The 20399-nt window shown below is 41.8% G+C and overlaps 1 protein-coding gene across 1 annotated transcript; it reads left to right on the top strand.

The window, feature by feature from the left end:
• The first annotated feature begins 11297 nt into the window (after positions 1 to 11297).
• On the top strand, positions 11298 to 13962 carry LOC118492106. Its single transcript, XM_035989894.1, has 3 exons — positions 11298 to 11431; positions 13112 to 13892; positions 13943 to 13962. Exons 2-3 carry the CDS (start codon positions 13112 to 13114, stop codon positions 13960 to 13962), a joined length of 801 nt encoding a protein of 266 aa, XP_035845787.1. The 5' UTR covers positions 11298 to 11431.
• Positions 13963 to 20399: the final 6437 nt, after the last annotated feature.

The following is a 20399-nucleotide window of genomic DNA, read 5'->3' as shown; positions in this document are numbered from 1 at the left end:
GTACCCGCGGAAAATCCACAGTCATCCTGAGTTAACGTCTTGCGGTTTTGGGTTTGCTTTTCAAATTTCGGATCCAATTTCGGGACGAAATTTCTTTCAAGTTGGGGATGATGTGACAACCTGAGTTTTCAATGTCCTTACTCGTCACGTTATTCGTTTCGCAAAGTGTTATCATAATTCGTATTTTATTGAAACTTGTACGTGTTTGGTATAGGATTATTGTGTGGCATTATTGTTTGATTATTTAATGAAAATTCATGAACTGTTTAAGATTAGACTTATCACATGCATACTGTTCAAAGAAACAATGGACTTTCGTCACACCCGTAGTCGACAAAACTTAGCCGACGAAACATGGACTTCCGTCGAGGTTGGAGTTTCGCCAAGATGGGCCTTTGGCCCAAGTACGGCCCATCAATGTATCGGTTATAATTGTTTCGCACCTGCACAATTATACGAACCCTAACTCCCTCAACTTATCGTCGGCAGCACCCATCTGTTCCTTAGAAGATCTCTTGTGTTTTCATGACTATTCCATCGATCGGTTAGCATTCTATCAATATGAGATTCGAGTTCTTGTTATACCCGATTGTAATCTTGTTGAATTACTGATGTTTGCTATCGAAACCTGTTCTGTATGATCTGAATTTGTGAACAAGGGTTAGTGTTTTGTATCGATTTGTGTTAAGGGTTTGATCTATGGGATTCTGATGATTGTGATATTTTATTAACTAGGGTTTTGATACTTTATTGTTAAACCATTAGATTAGAACACACAGAATGAAAATTCTACGTCTTGTATACACACACATTCACTGCATCAAATCATGGGATCTGTTTGTTGGTTGAATATTATGCTATCTGTGAATATCAAATGAATTGGTAATATGAATACGTTCATGATGACGATCTGGTAATCTAGGGTTCGTGTCTAGGGTTGTTTGTTTGTTTGATTTTGAAACGTGGGAGGTGGTTACGGGAACTACAGTGAATAGTTAGAACCATTGGATGAAACTGTAAACATCATGATGAAACACTTGATGTTTCGTCCCTCACATTGTTGACAGTACATTATATGTTTCGCCATATAACATCTCGATGAAACACTACATGTTTCGCCACATAGCATCTTGACGAAACACTGGATGTTTCGCCGTTTGGAGTTTCGCCGCCTTGTGAGTAATTCACAACAGACTGTAGTTTAGAACACTTAAGATAATGAATAACTATGTTACTATCTGTTAATGATGATAGTGAAGACTGAGGAACATGGAACCAGCTTTATGAATGGCACAGTTAACTGTTACGTGTTGTTGTGAATCATATATGTGAAGTATGATCTTGCACGGGCTTGAATAACTGTTATATGTTATTTAGTGATTGCGATTCTGAATGCACACCGTGACTATAAACTTATACGTGTACCATGCGCACATAAACTAATTACGTAAACATGAATACCATAGGCTGTGACTGTTTAAGTGTGAGCAAGTAATTAATCATACCGAGCAAACCAAGGTGAGTTCCCTACTCTTTTTCCAAGCATGCATCCCAGGGAGGGATATCTGGTAATTGTTCCGGGGAGGAACGTCAGGTTATTGGGATGTTGGTTATTACACTCATTTCTATCATTAAGACCCCTTACATCTACCAATAGTTGCCGGGGAGGCAACGAGGTTATTAGTTGATAGCGTTATTAGGTTTGGCACCCTCACACCGTACCGGGGAGGACGGGCGTGAACTAATTACCTTAACCACTTGACCAATGTTTTGATAGAGACATTGGGGTTGGGCAAACAAATCTAGCTGCCCTCTGCGGTAATCGAGTTAATAACAACATCAAATCAAATCATTGAACTGTTTTATACTCATATCTAGTAACTAAACGCGTTAACAAAACTTTGAACTCACCAGTGTCGTCTGACACACTTGTCTGCATGCTTGCAGGTCGTTAGATTCTTGATATGGACTTGCTATCTGGGAGTGCTGGAGTGGTCATGGGTCGAGACTCTTGGATACTTGCTTCGTTGATTATGAACACATGTTTTGAAACATTTGATTTACAGTTTACATTATGCTTCCGCTGAACATCTACTTTGGTTTAACTTATGATTTGGATTTATATTTTGAAATGAATGGAATGTTTTATTTAAATATTATGCGTAGTTCAAAGTGATTGGTGGCTTGGATCCTGGTACGTCACACGCCTAGCGGAGGTTTCCGCATGTGATATTTTGGGGGTGTGACAATTAAGGTCGCGCTCTGGACCATACTCCTTACTCAATAAGCTGATTAATCCATAGACCTTGCGCGGGCTACTTAGGTAAAACCTGAACCCCGCGCGAGGTCCAAATAAGAAATAACATCAGTTTCATACTTAGTATCCTGAACAAGAGCCCTCAACTCCAACAACCTTGCGTGGGATAGTTACGTATACAACAAAGGTCGCGCAAGAGTTACGGCGCAGGGCCACTTCAGAAAGTACCAAAGGTGCGAGACGCAGAAGAACGAGCCAATCAGCGTCCACCAGGCTATGCTCTATCGTGCTCCACGACTAACAATTATGCAGGAGACAGAGAGTACACAAGGACGCCTACGTGGCACCAATCAGGGGCCGGCAACAACTGCCCCATGATCTCCACTCACCTGCTGATGGCAGAAGGACAGCAAGGCCGACAACCCGGACACGTGGCTCCAATCAATGTGCGCCAGCACCGAAGAGCTTCTAGAAACCACTAACGGTCGATACTAGTGAGAAAAAGAGGATATTCCTTATTGTCGCCTTCCGGCCCAAGGCCCATCAGCCCATCTCATCCTACACCACTCCGGATATAAATAGCGACCTCTATACTCAGGTTAAACAGTCCGTTCTCTCTACTTTCACTCTTAACACACACTTATATCCTCAAAGCAATTACTTATTCTCACGCTGGAGTCTGGTTAAGAGGGAAACCCCCATATTCTCCTCTTAACGAGCTAACAGTGTTGCTGTTTTGTGCTTTATCTTCTTCATCAAACTGGTTGAAACATTGTTAATAAATGTTGTCAGCTGTGCTTCCTGGATCGATGAAGACGTACTCTGTTTCATAGTGGCCTATGATGCCGGTAATGACAATGGGGCGCGTGGCGCGTCGTCCGCCACGCACTACCGGAAAGATGACTTGTTATTCTTGCCATGCTGGTTCAAATGGGCGCTTGCCCTTGTTTCTTGCGCCATGCCTTGGTCCATTGACCATGTGAGTTTCCAGACGCCTAACCTTCTTCAGGTTTCCATCGTCATTCCTTTGAATCTGGCGCATTTCTTTGCGCACGTTCCTAACCAGATGGCTTAGCTTGCCGCTCTTCAACGCCTTCTCGATCTTTTGCCTTAAGCTAATACAGTCATCTGTCAAATGACATGTATCTTTGTGAAAATCGCAGTACAAGTTTAGGTCTTGCCCCTTATTGTTCGTCATAGGCTTTGGTTCCTTAAAGTCGTGATTCTCCGTCATAAGCACCTCTTTTGGTGTCTTAGTGAGCGGAGTCTAATGTTTCTCTCGATTTTCATTCTTGACGGCTTTTCGATAGCCGATGCGATCAATTGTGTCTCACGCGTCTTCTTTAAAGCGAGGCCTTTCTTCATAACCACTGGATTGGTTTGTCCTCCATCCAGGGTTTCTGTTTCTGTTTCGCCTGCTATTGTCGCGCGAGCTTCCTTTTGAAAAACGATCTTCGATGTATGAGCTTTTGGCTCCAGCCAATGATTCTTCGGTCTGTGCTACAGTCTTTGCAGCTGCCATGAGTTTGTCCCATTCTTTGGGCATACCGTCCTTTCATGTGATAGTCCTGATTAGACTATCGCAACGGATGGCCTTTTTGAAGTGGGCGCGCATTAATTGTTCGTTTACATCTCCAATCTCTAAGCACCCCTTGTTGAAGCGAGTGATAAAATCTTCTAACCCCTCATTATCTCTACGCAAGATGTTTGTTACTTTGGACGTATCGCGCTGATAACGTCTCTGCTGGCTAAAATGGGTTACAAATTGGGTTCTGAAGTCTACCCATGACTTGATTTTTCCGGATGGAAGGCTGCCGAACCAGGCGCGAGCATCCCCTGCAAGAGTTTGAATGAACAAGTGGCACCAAATTGGCATGGTCCACCTGCCTACACCAACGCTTGTAAATACTCGAACATGATCATCAGGTTCAGTGAGATCGTTAAACTTTACCACTGTTGGGGTAGCTTTACTTTTTCTAGCAGGGCTAGAGCGATTTTTGGGATAAATTTCGAATGTTCAACGGCCTCTGCTGGTCTGTAAACGAGAGACTGAAATCACGCTCTGCTTCTTCGGCATAGACGTCGTGCGACCTTGGTCTATAATACTCGTGATTTCTTTGTAAACGGTTGAAAACGGAGGAACCTTCGTCATCTTGCCGAGTAGGATCATCCGGATCTGTGTATGCCCACTCGTTGTTCATGTTGCGCGGCCCTAGCCGGCTGTGCAGTGGGCGCCTTTGCTGCAAGTTGGATGGATGATCATAGTAACTTTCTGTCCCCCCACACGTATTGTGCGTGTCATGTACGCTTGGTCTCCTCTGAGGGGGAGGTCTGCTGAGTTGCCCTTGAAAGTTTTGTTGTGGGCGCGCACCCTGTGCTGGTCCAGGGGTGTCATCAACGATGGTTCCGCTTGCAAAATTTCTTGTTGTGCGCTCAATGACTGGTAAGCCGCATTGATAGTAGCAATCTGTTTAGCATACCAAGAGGGTAAAGTTTCGCCTTCTGGTAGCCCTAATAACGCCGAAACATTCGGGTTTGGAGCTGGAGCTGAGTTTGAGGGTCCAGCAACATTACTCGCTGGGGTACCCGTTTGAGTGATCTGCGTGATGCTCGCTCGGAGTCCCCCCCAGTGCTGGTTCCTTCACCTGCGATTAACTCGTCAGTAGGATGGGGTTGGACGTGTGGGTTGTCCTCCCCATTGCCCAGTTGAGAGTGTGTACCGAAACCGAAATCGGGTATTCCTTGACCAGCCATGATCAAGAGAACATAGAAAAGCTCGGGAAAAAGAAGATGAAATGATTGTAAAAATCGGTGGGCGCCAATGAAGAAACACGGAACTAATTTTAGGATTATTAGTTTGGTTTATGTTTCAAACATGAGGGTTAATCTTCTTTAATCCTTCCTGAGCTTGTGAGTGATGATTCTTCCTGCGCCTCGAGCCTGTTTATTATCCACTATCAGGATTTTGCAACGGGACAGTCTTCCCATTAGGCCAGATCATCTTTTCCGTCACGCTGTCTGACAGAAAGCATTCAAGAACCACAAACGTCAACTTCATGGTAATGCCAGTCAAGTCAAGGCACGACGTCCTAATAGGAAGAGAAACCCAGGGAGAGATGAACATGTTAACCTCAACGCCCCATTCGGCCATTGGTTTCCCAACTGAAACAGGGGTAGCGATTATCTACTCAAAGAAAGAAGTGATGGCAGCAGAAGATGCGCGCCCAGTCAAAGCAACCAAAGTCTCATCAACCGAACCAGAAAAATGGGTCTTGAACCGCAAGTACCCCGAACAAACGGTGACGATTGGCCATGCAGTCTCACCAAGTATCAAGACGCACCTCAAGCAACTACTGTTCTAGAACATGGACATCTTCGTCTGGACCCCGTCTGACATGACAGGTGTCCCGTACGACGTCACTGAACATTGTCTGAACACTTATCCATCCGTTGAGCCTAAAGTTCAAAGAAGGCGCAGCCTAGGTTCGGATAAGACAAAAGCCATGAACGAACAAGTCTGTGAACTATTGAAGGCAGGCATACTGAGAGAGGTGCGCTACCAAAGTTGGGTCACAAACACTGTAATGGTCGAGAAGTCTACGGGAGGCTGGTGAATGTGTGTTGACTACACAGATCTCAATAAGGCATGTCCCAAAGATTGCTATTCATTGCCTGAGATCGGCAAGAAGATAGACTCTCTCGCTCCATTCAGGTGGAAATATTTTTTGGATTGCTATAAGGGGTATCACCAAGTCCAGATGAAGCTGGATGATGAAGATAAAACAGCCTTCCACACTGACATCGGAATCTTCTATTACACAAAGATGCCTTTTGGCCTCAAAAATGCTGGCGCAACCTACCAGCATCTAATGGACAAGATATTTGCTGATGACATTGGAAAGCACATCGAAGTATACATTGACGATATTGTGATCAAAAGTCCCGAAGAGGACCAAATGCTGAAGGACATAGAGAAGACGTTAAATTCTCTAAGAAGCGTAAACATGAAGCTGAACCCAGCGAAATGTTCTTTTGGAATGGAGGAAGGCAAGTTTCAAGGCTTTGTGGTTACAAACAGCGGTTTTAAAGTCAACCCCGAAAAAGTTCAAGCCATCGAGCGGATGTCGTCACCGCGCACGATTAACGAAATACAGAGATTAGCCGGTCGTCTAGCCGCGCTTAATCGTTTTTTGTCAAACCACGCATCAAAGTCTTATCCTTTCCTCAGCACATTGCGCAACTGTGTGAAAAAACAAGAATTCAAATGGACACTAGAGGCGGAAGCAGCCTTCCAACAGATGAAAGAATGCTTGATCGAGCTCCCTACTTTAACCGCACCATTTGAGGAAGAGCGACTCATTATGTACTTGTCTTCCTCAGACAAAGCAGTTGGGTCGGTATTATTAGTAGAAAGAGACGGAGTTCAGACTCCAATCTATTATGTTAGTAGGGTGCTCACGGATCCGGAAACATGATTTTCAACCACGGAGAAGCTAGTGCTCGCGCTACTACACGCCTTTAGGAGGCTGCGCAAGTATTTCACTAGGCACGTAATCACTGTACTCACTAACTTCCATATTGGCACAATCTTTCAAAAACCAGAGACATCAGGCCGTTTGGCGAAGTGGGCAATTGAACTGGGGGGGGCCACAACATCCTGTATAGGTTGCGCCCAGCTATCAAAGGCCAACTATTAGCAGACTTCATCACTGAAGTCCCTGAAGACAAGATCAAGGAATGTGAAGCAGTAGACACTCCCATCAAAGACACATCGGATGGAGCCTCAAATGAAGACGGCGCAGGAGTTGGTTTGCGCCTTATTAGCCCAGAGAAGCATGAGTTCACATATGCCATCAAGTTGGATTTCAAAAATACCAACAATGAGGCAGAATATGAAGCATTTTTGGCAAGCTTGCGCCTGGCCATCAAGATGGGAGCACAAAATTTACAAGTGCACGTCGACTCTCTCCTGATCGCGAGTCAAATCAACGGGTTGTACGATGCAAAGGGCAAGGTCATGGCTTTATACTTAGAACAAGAGAAAGAGTTGCTTCAAAAGTTCAAGTCATACAAGGTTGTTCATATTAACTGATCAGAGAACAAGCCAGCTGACGCGCTAAGCAAGCTTGCTTCAACATCATTTCAACATCTCGCCAAAGATGTAAGAATTGAAGTCTTGAAAAACCCATCGGTATTACTACGCCAAGTCAATGTGATTGAGGTAGGGCCACCTTCGTGGATGACCCCTATCATTCAATATCTTCAAGAGGGAATTCTCCCAGAGAACAAAGCGGAAGCTAGAAAGATACAAAACAAAGCGTTGTTTTACGAGATAAACGGGGGTATTCTTTATAAAAGATCCTTTTTAGGGCCATTGCTACGATGCGTAGACCCTCAAGATGCAAACTATCTGATCAGGGAGATACATGAAGGCATCTGCTGCATTCATGCGGGCCCGCGCATGGTCGTAGTAAAGATAATGAACGCATGTTACTATTGGCCAGGGATGCATGTCGATGCTTTGAAAGAATTGCGCAAAAGTGACGCCTGTCAGAGGCACGCTCCAAAGACCTTGCGCCCAAAGAATGATCTGATTCCTGTATCCACAGCCTGGCCTTTCCAGCAGTGGGGGATTGACATGGTGGGACCTTTCCTTGAAGCCCCCAGCACAGTGAAGTTTATAATTGTTGTTGTTGACTACTTCACTAAATGGGTGGAGGCAAAGGTGTCACACCCTGGCTTTGCGGAAGCGTGGTTAATTTGGTGTGACTTCTTAATTCCATAGCTTAATCATAACAAAGCTATATGAAATAAAAACCATGCAAGATCATCCATCTAATTAAGTTTTAAAACATAAGTAACATAACATTGTCTTACGGCGTTGACTCATGCAACGGAAACTACAACCATGAAAATTGAAACATTGTTTGGAAGACATAAACATCAACATGAAATGAACACAGTTTAAGAACTGTGACTCGTCCAGGAAAAAGTCACATCCCTTAAACTTGGATGACCTCGGACTCTTATGCAGCGGGAAAACGCAACATACCGCGCCAGATCTTTAGTTCCCTGAAATACATGTAAGTTGAAAAATCAACAATAATGTTGAGCGAGTTCATGTGTAAGTGAGTAATAAAAACCTTTGTATGTATAAAAATCCTGGTATATAGCAAATAAGGAAAAAGAGATCACCAATGGTTTGCAAGGCCATTGATATGTGTAAAGTGCAAGTAGGAAGACTCAAACCTAGCGGATTTATGCGTTGGGCACAAAGTCACCCCGAGGTCCGTTATGTTGGGCCTGGGGCTGGGCTCGCTACACCCAGATAGATCTACTGCTCCTGTCCCTCGGTCCTACTATGAGGATTAATGGCCTCAAGTTTCCGCCTACCCACTCACATGATCTAAGTAGTAACCCTCCTTACGCTAACCATACCATGTAAATGTACTTGTAATCAAAGTAACATGTATTTCACCCCCGCAGTTTAGAAAACTGAAAACAGTTAAGAGAAAAGGGGGACATGAACTCACAGTGGTGCGTCTCTAATAAGAAGATCTCCTGATCAAACCGCTGAGCGACGACCTACACGTACTAAATCTATTAGACGGACGGCCGTGCTTTAAGGTTTAAGTTTTTAGGAAATAGTTAGACAACTATTTCGTAATTACACTTAGTAATTATTTTGGTAAATAAATTCCTTCCCAAGGATGGGGCTTTTAATACATGCGCGTTCGTAAGATTCGAAATATATTATTAAGTCTCACTTAACATATATTTTATTTCTAACTCCAAAATATAAATATTTTTCCCAAAAATATTATATTTTAATCCTTATAATTTTCCAAAATAATACCTTTGTCAAAATACGCGTTCACTAGTATTTTTCCGAAAATGCGTAAGTTACGGATATAGGTTGGGTGGTAATAATTATACCGTTGTAACTTAAATATTTATTGTGAAGGCGTTCGTATTAGTTTGGAATCGTTAACATTTGGTAATATTATTTTTACCCTAAAAATAATATTTGTATAGTTCACAAAATAATCATAAAAATCTCACAAGTGTTGTTATGAAAAATATATACAAAATATATATTTATCAAGTTTTATTTTGTGAAAATCCCACCTCCGATATTTAGAAATTTTGTAAATAAAATCATGGCAAAATTTATATTTTTGAAAACAAGTTAAAAATGTATTTCTAACACTTGTGATGAAAATATTTCCAAGTGTTAGGTTTTTGGAAAAATTTCGCCAGAGTTTCCCCTGTAACTGGAGGTGGCCATGCTTTCAAGCGTATCATTTTCTTTTAAAATTTAACCAATCAATTTTCTCGTTTAACAATAACAATATCCAACCATCAAATTAGTCAAAATGTATATAAATCGCAAAAATTACATGAACTTGTGGTTTGTCCAAAAATATGTAGTAATTTCCATTACTTTTAGTGGATCTTTGTATGGATCAATTCGGTTTCTTGAAAACCTTGTTTTTAAAGAAGCTTCGTCTTTACAACTTCTTGTCAACACTTACAAAAATAGTTCCTTTGTCAAACTTTGTGTCACACAAGGGTTTACACACTTGTGTGTTTACAAAAATCACTCTTGTTTATGAAAAATCCAGTTGTAAAATATGTTTTCTTTGACGCTTGGTTCTTTGAAAATACCACTTGTAGATCCGTAGATCTACTAGTTTTGAACACTATTTCATAAGTAAAATCGTTTTTACACAAGTTCATGTTTAGTGTGTAGTAGTGTTTCATCCTTTAACCCTTTTTACACTTAAACATACTCTATGTCATGATCCATGAACATGACTAATCCGGGTTAGATGATGATCCGTGCTACCACAACATAGATCGGCACTAAATAATTACACAAAACAAGTCTTACAAGATTTACACAACCCTTATGCTTTTAACCAACATGTTCATCATTTATGTAAACTTCTAGTATGTCTTTTTGTAAGTTCATGACCTTTAACCGACAAAGTTCGTTTTAACCACTTTAGAATAGATCAAGAGTGTGTTTAAAGTCACTTACTACTAGCTCGAGGCTAGGGAAGAAACTAGTCGAAAAACGCGTGGATAAAAGCAATAAGGTGAGGTCCTTCACGATCCGAATGCTCCAAGCTTCCTTGTATGAGATCCTTGACACTTGTAGACACTTGGAAATGCAAGATCAAAATCGAAAAGTGGTTGGGTGTTTGTGGGTGTGTTCGGCCGAAAGCTCCAAGGGAGAGAGAGAGTGTGATGTTCAAGTGTTGTGGTGAAGGTTATGTTGGTTTAAGCTTGGTACTTATAGGCAATTTCAAGATCATTAACCAAAGGGTTTAGTGTCACCTTGATATGGGGCAAGAGTGATTAGTTTAATCAAAAATAGGACAAGGGTGTCCCTTGGGGACCGAATTTGGTTAGAGGGGGGGTCCTTAGTTAGATTCCAACTAATAGTTAGGATTTAGTTAAGTTAAGTTGGAGGTTAACTCGGTTACTAGCGTATAGTGCATTATAGCGGGTGTTAGGGTATTCGGGGACCCTAACTGGTTCAGAAAAAGAGAAACAATGTTGTTGGCAATATTTTTTTTATGTTCCGGGTAAAGTCCGGTTGTTCGGTCGGATAGTGATGTTGGATATTTATGTCCGGTTCGATAAGTCAACGCTGCCGACCGGGTCTTGACCCGTAAGAGTTACACCGTGGTCAACGAACTAAAAATCCACTTAACTAATAACTGGTAATTACGAACGATACGCGGGTATTGAACGGAGAGACGGGTACATGGGCCGGGTGACACGGGTATTCTCACCCACCGCCACTTGTCACTTGCCACCCTTTTTGGCCAATAGAAATACATGCAACTTTGCCACCCTTTTTTGCCAATAGAATTACATGCAATTTTGCATGATTGACACTTGGCTAACATACATGAATGTCCATGTTCTATATAAGTGGGTCTTGTATTTGGTGGAAGATGCAAGAGAAGATTAAAAACCTCTCTCAACTCACACACCCAAACTGGTCACCACCGCCCGCCGCCGCCGCTCTCCGCCGGTCGCCGCCGCCCGCCGCCGGCCACCACCGCCGAGACCCGGCTCACATTCGCGTATCTCTCGCTCGTGTAACTAGCATTCGATCGTTGAACCTCGGTGTCTCAACCGGTTATTTACTAACCGAAGGTATATCTAAACCCCCTATGGTTGATGTTCTATTTCGTGTTTGCATGTTGGTGACCTTGTTCCATTACGGGTAATCCTTGGTATAAAAGTGTTTATATTAATTTTGTTACATACGCTTCCGTTGCCAAAAAATGTGTATATGTTTTTTTTTAACTAGTTAAAGTTTATTTTGAATAACATATTTCTACATGCACTCTTTTGTCAAAAATGTTTTTGACTAAATCCTTGTGACAAAATAAACACATATTTAATATGAACCGGGTTCATAAAATAAAACTAAAATATATACCACGGATATCCTTCAGTGGTATCAGAGCCGATGCTCACCACATGCAAATCGAAACCGGCCTTTTTTTTTTACCGGAATAATAAATCACAAACTTTAAAAGTCTAAAGTTTTTGATTTATTTTTATCTTTGGGCTATATATATTTTTGGTCATATTTTAGTTGTTCGTTTTTTTTGTTGACCAAAATTGCCCAAATTTTTTTTTGGTTGTGTTGAATATGTAAATCGGGCCCGACCTTGTGGTTGTGTTTATATTTGGTTTTGTTCATGGTTTTGGCCCGTTTTGCGGCTCAAAGTTGTAATAGATTAGTTTATGGTTTTGGCCCGCTTTGTGGTTCAAATTTGTAATAGATAAGGTTCTTTGTCTTTGTTATATTTACTTGTTAAATATTGTTGAACCGAAGACCCGAAGCAAGACCGAATGCCAAGAAGAGTCTTGGAGTTAGTGGGAGTCGCTCAAGACAACAAGATGCACTCAAGTCCATCCTTGTGGTTGTTTTGTGTTTTGTGACCGTGACCCCTTTGATCTTGCTAATTGGCTCTAGCAAGATCATAATCATGCCCATATGATTTACATATTCATTTTGCTATTATGGTTGCCTTTTGATAAATGTTATCACACTTCAACTTAATACCAAAATGTATTCTTAAAAGTTTTTTTAAAAGAAATCGGAAAAAGCAAGTTCTATCAACTTGGATATTTTTTATAACCACTAGAGTTTTATAACATGTTTTTTTTTCACATCTTTAAAACTCATAAACTTAATAGTTTTCACTATTAACTTTAATTGGTTATTCCAAGTCGCGACAAACTTAGTTTTATAGGTTATCTAAAACTAATTGTCCCGAGAGGTGAAAAGGTCTTTTTGGTTATGTCGCAAATATAATATTTAGATTAAAACCGATTATAACGACCCTATTTGGTAAAAATTAAAATCAATAGTCTATGCCATCCTACTACTAGTAACACTTGGGGCATAATGCGAACCATCAGTGTTGGAGCCACAGCACGACACTTGGTGTCTAGTTTATCCTTCCAAGGTGCAAGGGTTCCGTCGACACATCCGGCCCTTCCACATGTGACCGTTTTAGGACGACTATTACTTTTCTTCTCGTGTTGCGTGCCCCAGCCGTCTCGAGAACAAAAGTGGCATAGATGAGGCCAAACGTATCAATGCAAGGACAAAAGATTGTCCTCGCAGCCTCATAAACCCCGGGAGTTGTGCTTTTCTCACAATTGACAATCGTTGTCAGTCCGCTTGAACCTCTTGCTAATGTTGCATGCCCCAGCTGCCTTTAGAAAGAGCTTCTAACCGGATTCTCACTCCTTATCGTCTCACCTTACTAAATAAGGAAATACATTGAAAATACTAATTAAATAATTTTTTAACAGATGTCATCTGAAAACAACTCCTCTTTTGCTCTCAAGTCCATACTTGAGAAAGACAAGCTGAATAACACCAATTTTCTTGAGTGGCACCGCAACTTGAGAATCGTTCTCAAGATGGCAAAAAGGCTTTATGTTTTGGAAACCCCGATCCCAACCGCACCCGAGAACAACACTGTGGTTGCGAAGAAGGCTTTTGACAAACATAAAGAAGATGCCATGGAAGTTGCTTGCCTGATGCAAGCCACCATGTCTCCAGATCTTCAGAAGAATATGGAAGACATGAATGCCTTCGACATGATTGAACAACTCAAGGGCATGTTTCAGAAACAAGCCCGTCAGGAACGCTATGACACCATGAAACAGCTCATAAGCTGTAAAATGCAAGAGGGTTCCTCAGTTAGTGCTCATGTCCTCAAGATGAAAGGCTACATCGACCAACTGAACAAACTTGGTTATCCTCTCCAAGATGAGATGGCTGTTGACTTCATTCTCAACTCTCTTTCCAGTCACTATGATCAATTTGTTATGAACTTTAACATGAATGACTGGGTAAAGACAGTGCCAGAGCTACACGGGATGCTCAAAACGGCAGAGATGAACATTTCCAACAAAGTAAGCCAAGTGTTAATGGTTCGATCTGGTGGTGTTAAAAAGCCCAAAACAAAGAAGAAAAGTTATAACAGCAAAAACAAAGGAAAGGCTCCTGTTGCTGCCAAACCTGCCACCAACAAGAGCAAGCAAGCTGTGAAAGCCCCTCTTCCGGAAGAGCGGCAATGCTATGAGTGTAACAAGATGGGGCACTGGAAACGTAACTGCCCCGAGTATCTTGCCAAGCTCAAAGTGAAGAAGGCTAATGGAGAAGGCACTTCTTCAGGTATTCTAATATATGTTATCGAACTTTTCACTGTTTCAAGCAACACATGGGTATTTGATACCGGGTGTGGTTATCACATCATTAATGTCTTGCAGGAGCCTGAGAAGTGGAAGAAACTGAAGCCGGGAGACATGGAGCTCATTGCTGGCGATGGGAAAAGAGTCCCAGTTCTGGCAACTGGCACATTTAATCTTACATGTCCTTCTGGTCTTATCGTTGTTTTGAACAATTGTCTTTATGCACCTGGTTTAACCAGAAACATCATTTCAGTTTCGTTGCTTTATGAACAAGGATTTAGATATGTTTTTAATGGTATTGCTATTTCTGCTTATCTAAATGGTATTTACTATTTTGAGGCTAAACCTCGAAACGGTATCTATGAAATTAATGTTCAGCCTAGCAGTAACATATATCACCTTTCTAAATGTCAGAAAAATGGTACTAGTGATTCATTCCTATGGCATTGTAGACTTGGCCATATAAGCAAGGCACGCGTAAAATGGCTCCAATCTGAGGGGATTCTTGAATCCACCGGAACGGACTCATTTGATGATTGCGAGTCTTGCTTAGCTGGCAAACTCACCAAGGATCCTTTCACCCATGTTGGTGAGCGAGCTAGCGATCTACTAGGACTCATACACTCAGATGTATGTGGTCCTTTTAGAACCATGACTAGGAATCACGAGAGATACTTCGTTACGTTCATCGATGACTATAGTCGATATGCTTATGTCTATCTCATGAAGCATAAGCATGAAACTTTTGAAAAGTTCAAAGAGTTTCAAAACGAAGTTGAAAACCAACTTAATAGAAAGATTAAAATGCTTCGCTCAGATCGAGGCGGTGAATACCTCAGCTTGGAATTTCTCGATCATCTAAAGGAACGTGGAATAGTTTCACAACCCACTCCACCAGGCACACCCCAACTTAATGGCGTGTGTGAAAGGAGAAATCGAACCTTACTAAATATGATTCGATCGATGATGTGTAGAACAAATTTACCTCACTCCTTTTGGGGTTTTGCTCTTATGACTGCTGCTCGACTCGTAAATCTAGCGCCGACCAAAAAGGTAAACAAAACTCCATATGAGATATGCATGGGCATAAGCCGAATTTGAGTTACCTAAGAGTATGGGGGTGTGATGCTTACATCACAAGTGACTCTGATGACAAGCTCGACCCTCGAGGCGAAAAGGTTGTTTTCGTCGGATACTATAACCAATGCGATTATTACTTCTACCATCCTGATGCAAATACGATTTCCATCAAAAGGAAGGCTAAAAGGTTCCTTGAAGATGAACTTCTTAGTCGAGGAACTGGAAGTAACTTAGTAGATCTTGAAGAAGTCCAAGGACTACAAGCAACCGTTGACGAGGTCGGAACGTCTGAACCACAACAAATTGTTGATACCGAATCAGACCCGAACACAAGCCTTCGCAGGAGCATCAGGACTCGTAAAGAACCCGATAGATACCTTTGGCATGTTGAGGGTTCTGAAGTCCTGACAGTAGCCGAGTCTGATGACGAGCCTACTAGTTACAAATCTGCTATTTCTGATCCAGATTCTGCGAAATGGCTAGAGGCCATGAAAGCCGAGATGCAATCCATGCGTGACAATCAAGTCTGGGACTTGGTTGAGCTACCCCCCGAATCTCGGGCAGTAGGGAGCAAATGGGTTTTCAAGAGAAAAACTGACATGCATGGAAATATACAAACCTATAAAGCACGGCTAGTAGCGAAAGGTTTCACTCAAACTCAAGGTATTGACTATGATGAAACCTTCTCACCCGTTGCTATGATCAAATCGATCAGGATATTACTTGCCATAGCTGCGTACTATGATTACGAAATTTGGCAAATGGATGTTAAGACCGCCTTTCTTAATGGACATCTTTCCGAAGATGTTTATATGGTTTAACCTGACGGTTTTATCGATCCAAAATATCCTAATAGGGTATGCAAGCTAAACAAGTCCATTTATGGACTCAAGCAAGCATCTCGGAGCTGGAATCTTCGTTTTGACCAGAAAGTCAAAGAGTTTGGCTTTGTCAAGAACGAAGATGAACCTTGTGTTTACAGAAAGGCTAGTGGGAGTGCTATATCATTTCTCATCTTGTATGTGGATGATATATTGATCATTGGAAACAACATCCCCATGCTTAAGGAAATTAAACATTAGTTGGGATCTTGTTTTGCAATGAAGGATCTTGGAGAAGCTGCTTACATTCTAGGAATCAAGATCTATAGGAATAGATCTAAGCGACTTCTTGGGCTAACTCAGAGCACATACATAGATCAAGTAATGAGACGCTTCAAGATGGAAAACTCCAAGAAAGGAGGTGTTCCAATGACTAAAGGAACCGTTTTGGACAAATCGCAAGCTCCCTCTGAGGACCGAGAGATAAAGCAAATGGAAGGAGTTCCATATGCTTCAGCGATTGGTTCTATCATGTATGCTATGGTATGTACTCGACCAGACGTCTCGTATGCTTTGAGCATGACCAGCCGTTACCAGCAGAACCCTGGGGTTGCCCACTGGACTGCAGTTAAGAACATCCTTAAGTACTTGAGAAGGACAAAAGATATGTTCTTGATATTTGGAGGAGTCAATGAGGAGCTCATTGTAAAATGTTACACTGATGCTAGTTTTCAAACTGATCGAGATACCTCTCGCTCACAAACGGGTTTCGTGTTCACTCTCAACGGAGGAGCTGTCTCATGGAAAAGCTCCAAGCAGAGTGTTGTAGCTGATTCCACCACGGAATCTGAGTACATTGCCGCATCAGATGCCGCAAAGGAAGCTGCTTGGATGAAGAAGTTCATAACTGATCTCGATGTGGTTCCAAGTATCATGAAACCCATCCAGATATTTTGTGATAACACAGGTGCTATTGCTCAAGCCAAGGAGCCTAGATCACATCACAAAGCCAAGCACATTTTGAGAAAATTTCACTACATACGTGAGATTGTGGAACGTGGAGACATCGTTATAAGCAAAATTGACACAGATCAAAACTTAGCTGACCCATTTACTAAGCCAATGACTCAAGAGAAACATGACCGTCATATGGATGCTATTGGGCTTAGATTAGCTAGTGAAATGTTTTGATTTAGTATTTGGATGTACGAACATCAAACAGTTGTATTCCTGTATTCATTTTGATTTACTAGTTAAATGCAATTCTTGAATCCTACAACTGTGTTCGATTTTGATACGTTTAATCCGTGAATCTTGTATTCTAAATTATCCGTAGTCGATCAGACTCGTGGGAACGACTCTGAATTAAGACTATTCTGATTTTGGACTCAAGGAATTGACTTCCAAATTCACAGGCTTCATTATGAATGATGCTGGATGTAACTCGCATCAAATCATCTTCATGGATCTTAGTCATAAGATGTTTTGATTTGGGCATACTCATTTAGTATCCTCTGACCTGAGATACATACTAGAACTTCTGTTTACTAAAGACTATTCTTTGATCAGTGTCAATCGCTGTCGCGTAACTGCCAGTCATAAAGGCATTGGTTGGGAGTGGTTCTGAAGTTCAGTGGGAGTTGTATGTAGTCAAGATGGGATTCTGTACTCTTACATTATATGTAACAGTTAGACATCTGGGCGCCCTCGTTGATTCAAACTGGTGAAGTGTAATGCCTTACCCAAACTTACTGTGTGTTTGATTGGACCACTTTGATTCTTGAACGAGAACGATAATGATTGAACGCCATATGAGATTGAATCTGATCCATGTCTCATTGTTCAATTGATGTCTTTTACAGAAGGGATAGATGACAACGATTGCCATAAGTCTATTGTCTTCAAGTAGCAAGCCATTGCTAAAGGGAAGATACCTTGGTTAGTGACTTTAAAATGTCATGACCTGTTGGGGGCAGCCATGTGTAGCTAGAGCACCGCTGGCTGTCTGCGTTGGGATCTTATCAGAGACCGTCCAAGTGGGAGCTGTTGGATATTTATGTCCGGTTCGATAAGTCAACGCTGCCGACCGGGTCTTGACCCGTAAGAGTTACACCGTGGTCAACGAACTAAAAATCCACTTAACTAATAACTGGTAATTACGAACGATACGCGGGTATTGAACGGAGAGACGGGTACATGGGCCGGGTGACACGGGTATTCTCACCCACCGCCACTTGTCACTTGCCACCCTTTTTGGCCAATAGAAATACATGCAACTTTGCCACCCTTTTTTGCCAATAGAATTACATGCAATTTTGCATGATTGACACTTGGCTAACATACATGAATGTCCATGTTCTATATAAGTGGGTCTTGTATTTGGTGGAAGATGCAAGAGAAGATTAAAAACCTCTCTCAACTCACACACCCAAACTGGTCACCACCGCCCGCCGCCGCCGCTCTCCGCCGGTCGCCGCCGCCCGCCGCCGGCCACCACCGCCGAGACCCGGCTCACATTCGCGTATCTCTCGCTCGTGTAACTAGCATTCGATCGTTGAACCTCGGTGTCTCAACCGGTTATTTACTAACCGAAGGTATATCTAAACCCCCTATGGTTGATGTTCTATTTCGTGTTTGCATGTTGGTGACCTTGTTCCATTACGGGTAATCCTTGGTATAAAAGTGTTTATATTAATTTTGTTACATACGCTTCGGTTGCCAAAAAATGTGTATATGTTTTTTTTTAACTAGTTAAAGTTTATTTTGAATAACATATTTCTACATGCACTCTTTTGTCAAAAATGTTTTTGACTAAATCCTTGTGACAAATAAACACATATTTAATATGAACCGGGTTCATAAAATAAAACTAAAATATATACCACGGATATCCTTCAAGTGATCCGTTAAAGTGCTTAACAAAGCTTTAAAGTGTCGTTAATACTATTTTTAGTGACACAACTTATTCCCGACACTTTGGAAAGTGTCTAGTAATATTTTTCTCATGTTTTGGCACTTTATTAGTTAGCTAGATGCTGAATTTTTTTATTAAAGTGCTGAATTTTGTACTTAAAATACGTTTTAGGCACATCCGGTCACTATAACTTATACCTAGTGACGCAGTTCTACAACCCTTATATCCCCACACTCTCTACTAGTGTAGTAAACTCTCTCGGGCTCAAACAGGCCTTAGAGGCAGTGTCTGCCTGATGCTGGCTATATCAGCATGTTTAATAGGTTATCCGTTCATAGTGCTACTGTGCTTTCGTGCATCAAGGTTGTCACTAGAGTTCTGTGTGTAGTTAATGGAGTGACAACAAATAAAGTATGATGCAAGCATGTACATGTATCAGTATTCAAGTAGCAGTTTATCCATAATTTCAATCAAGCACAGTAATTAAGCAGTAATTAGTTATTAATTTAAGTCGTACAGATACCTGATTTGGTGAGGGTTGTCACATTCTCCCCCTGTTAGAAAAATTTCGTCCCGAAATTTTAAGTTCTGCTCCTAGAAGCAGGGTTCTTGGGAAATAAGTGGGGGTATTTCTCAGACGAAATTTTTAAGTTCTGCTCCTAGAAGCAGGGTTCTTGGGAAATAAATGGGGGTATTTCTCTTTCATCCGGTTCTCACGCTCCCAGGTGGATTCAGGACCATGTCTGGCATTCCAACGAACCTTGACGAGCTTGACACTGCTCCGGCGGGTCTTGTTTACTTTCCAATCCGTAACCTCAACCGGTTCTTCCACAAAATGGAGCGTGTCGTCAACATGAATCTCGTCGGTGGGAATGACAACGGTATCTTGAGTTGGACTTTTCTTCAAGTTTGATACATGAAATGTATCGTGAACACCATTCAGCTCAGTAGGTAAGTCCAGCTTGTACGCTACTAACCCAATTCTTTCCAAAATTCTGAACGGACCAACATACCGCGGATTCAACTTTCCACGCTTCCCGAAGCGTGCCACACCCTTCCAGGGAGATACTTTCAACAAAACCATATCACCTACCTCAAACTCCAGAGGTTTCCTTCTTCGGTCTGCATAGCATTTCTGACGATCACGAGCCGCCTTGATGCGATCTCGGATCTGTGCGATCTTGTCTGTGGTTTCCTGGACCATATCAGGACCAACCAATTGTCTATCACCTACATCAGACCAACAAAGCAGTGATATGCACTTGCGGCCGTATAAAGCTTCAAATGGCGCGGCACCAATACTGGTGTGATAGCTGTTGTTGTATGAAAATTCGACCAATGGCAAATGCTTATCCCAGCTACCTCCCAAATCCATAACACATGCTCTCAGCATATCTTCCAAAGTCTGTATCGTCCGTTCGCTTTGTCCGTCGGTCTGTGGGTGAAATGCAGTACTCATATTCAATTGTGAGCCAAAAGCTTCTTGGAAGGATTGCCAAATCCTTGATATGAACCTTCCGTCTCTATCAGAGATGATCGAGAGAGGTACTCCATGGCGCGTAACGATTTCTCTCATGTAAATTTC

Source organism: Helianthus annuus, chromosome 5, assembly GCF_002127325.2.
Source record: "Helianthus annuus cultivar XRQ/B chromosome 5, HanXRQr2.0-SUNRISE, whole genome shotgun sequence".
Taxonomy (NCBI): Eukaryota; Viridiplantae; Streptophyta; class Magnoliopsida; order Asterales; family Asteraceae; genus Helianthus; species Helianthus annuus.
The sequence above is the reverse complement of the archived record's forward strand: the minus strand, read 5'-3'. Positions and strand labels throughout refer to the sequence as shown.

Excerpts from the sequence above, each read along its gene's own strand:
- LOC118492106 (XM_035989894.1), top strand. The coding sequence starts at position 13,112 with ATGTCATCTGAAAACAACTCCTCTTTTGCTCTCAAGTCCATACTTGAG. Across the intron at positions 13,893-13,942 it reads AGAGCGGCAATGCTATGAGT|CTCAAAGTGAAGAAGGCTAA; the intron begins GTAACAAGATGG and ends TATCTTGCCAAG.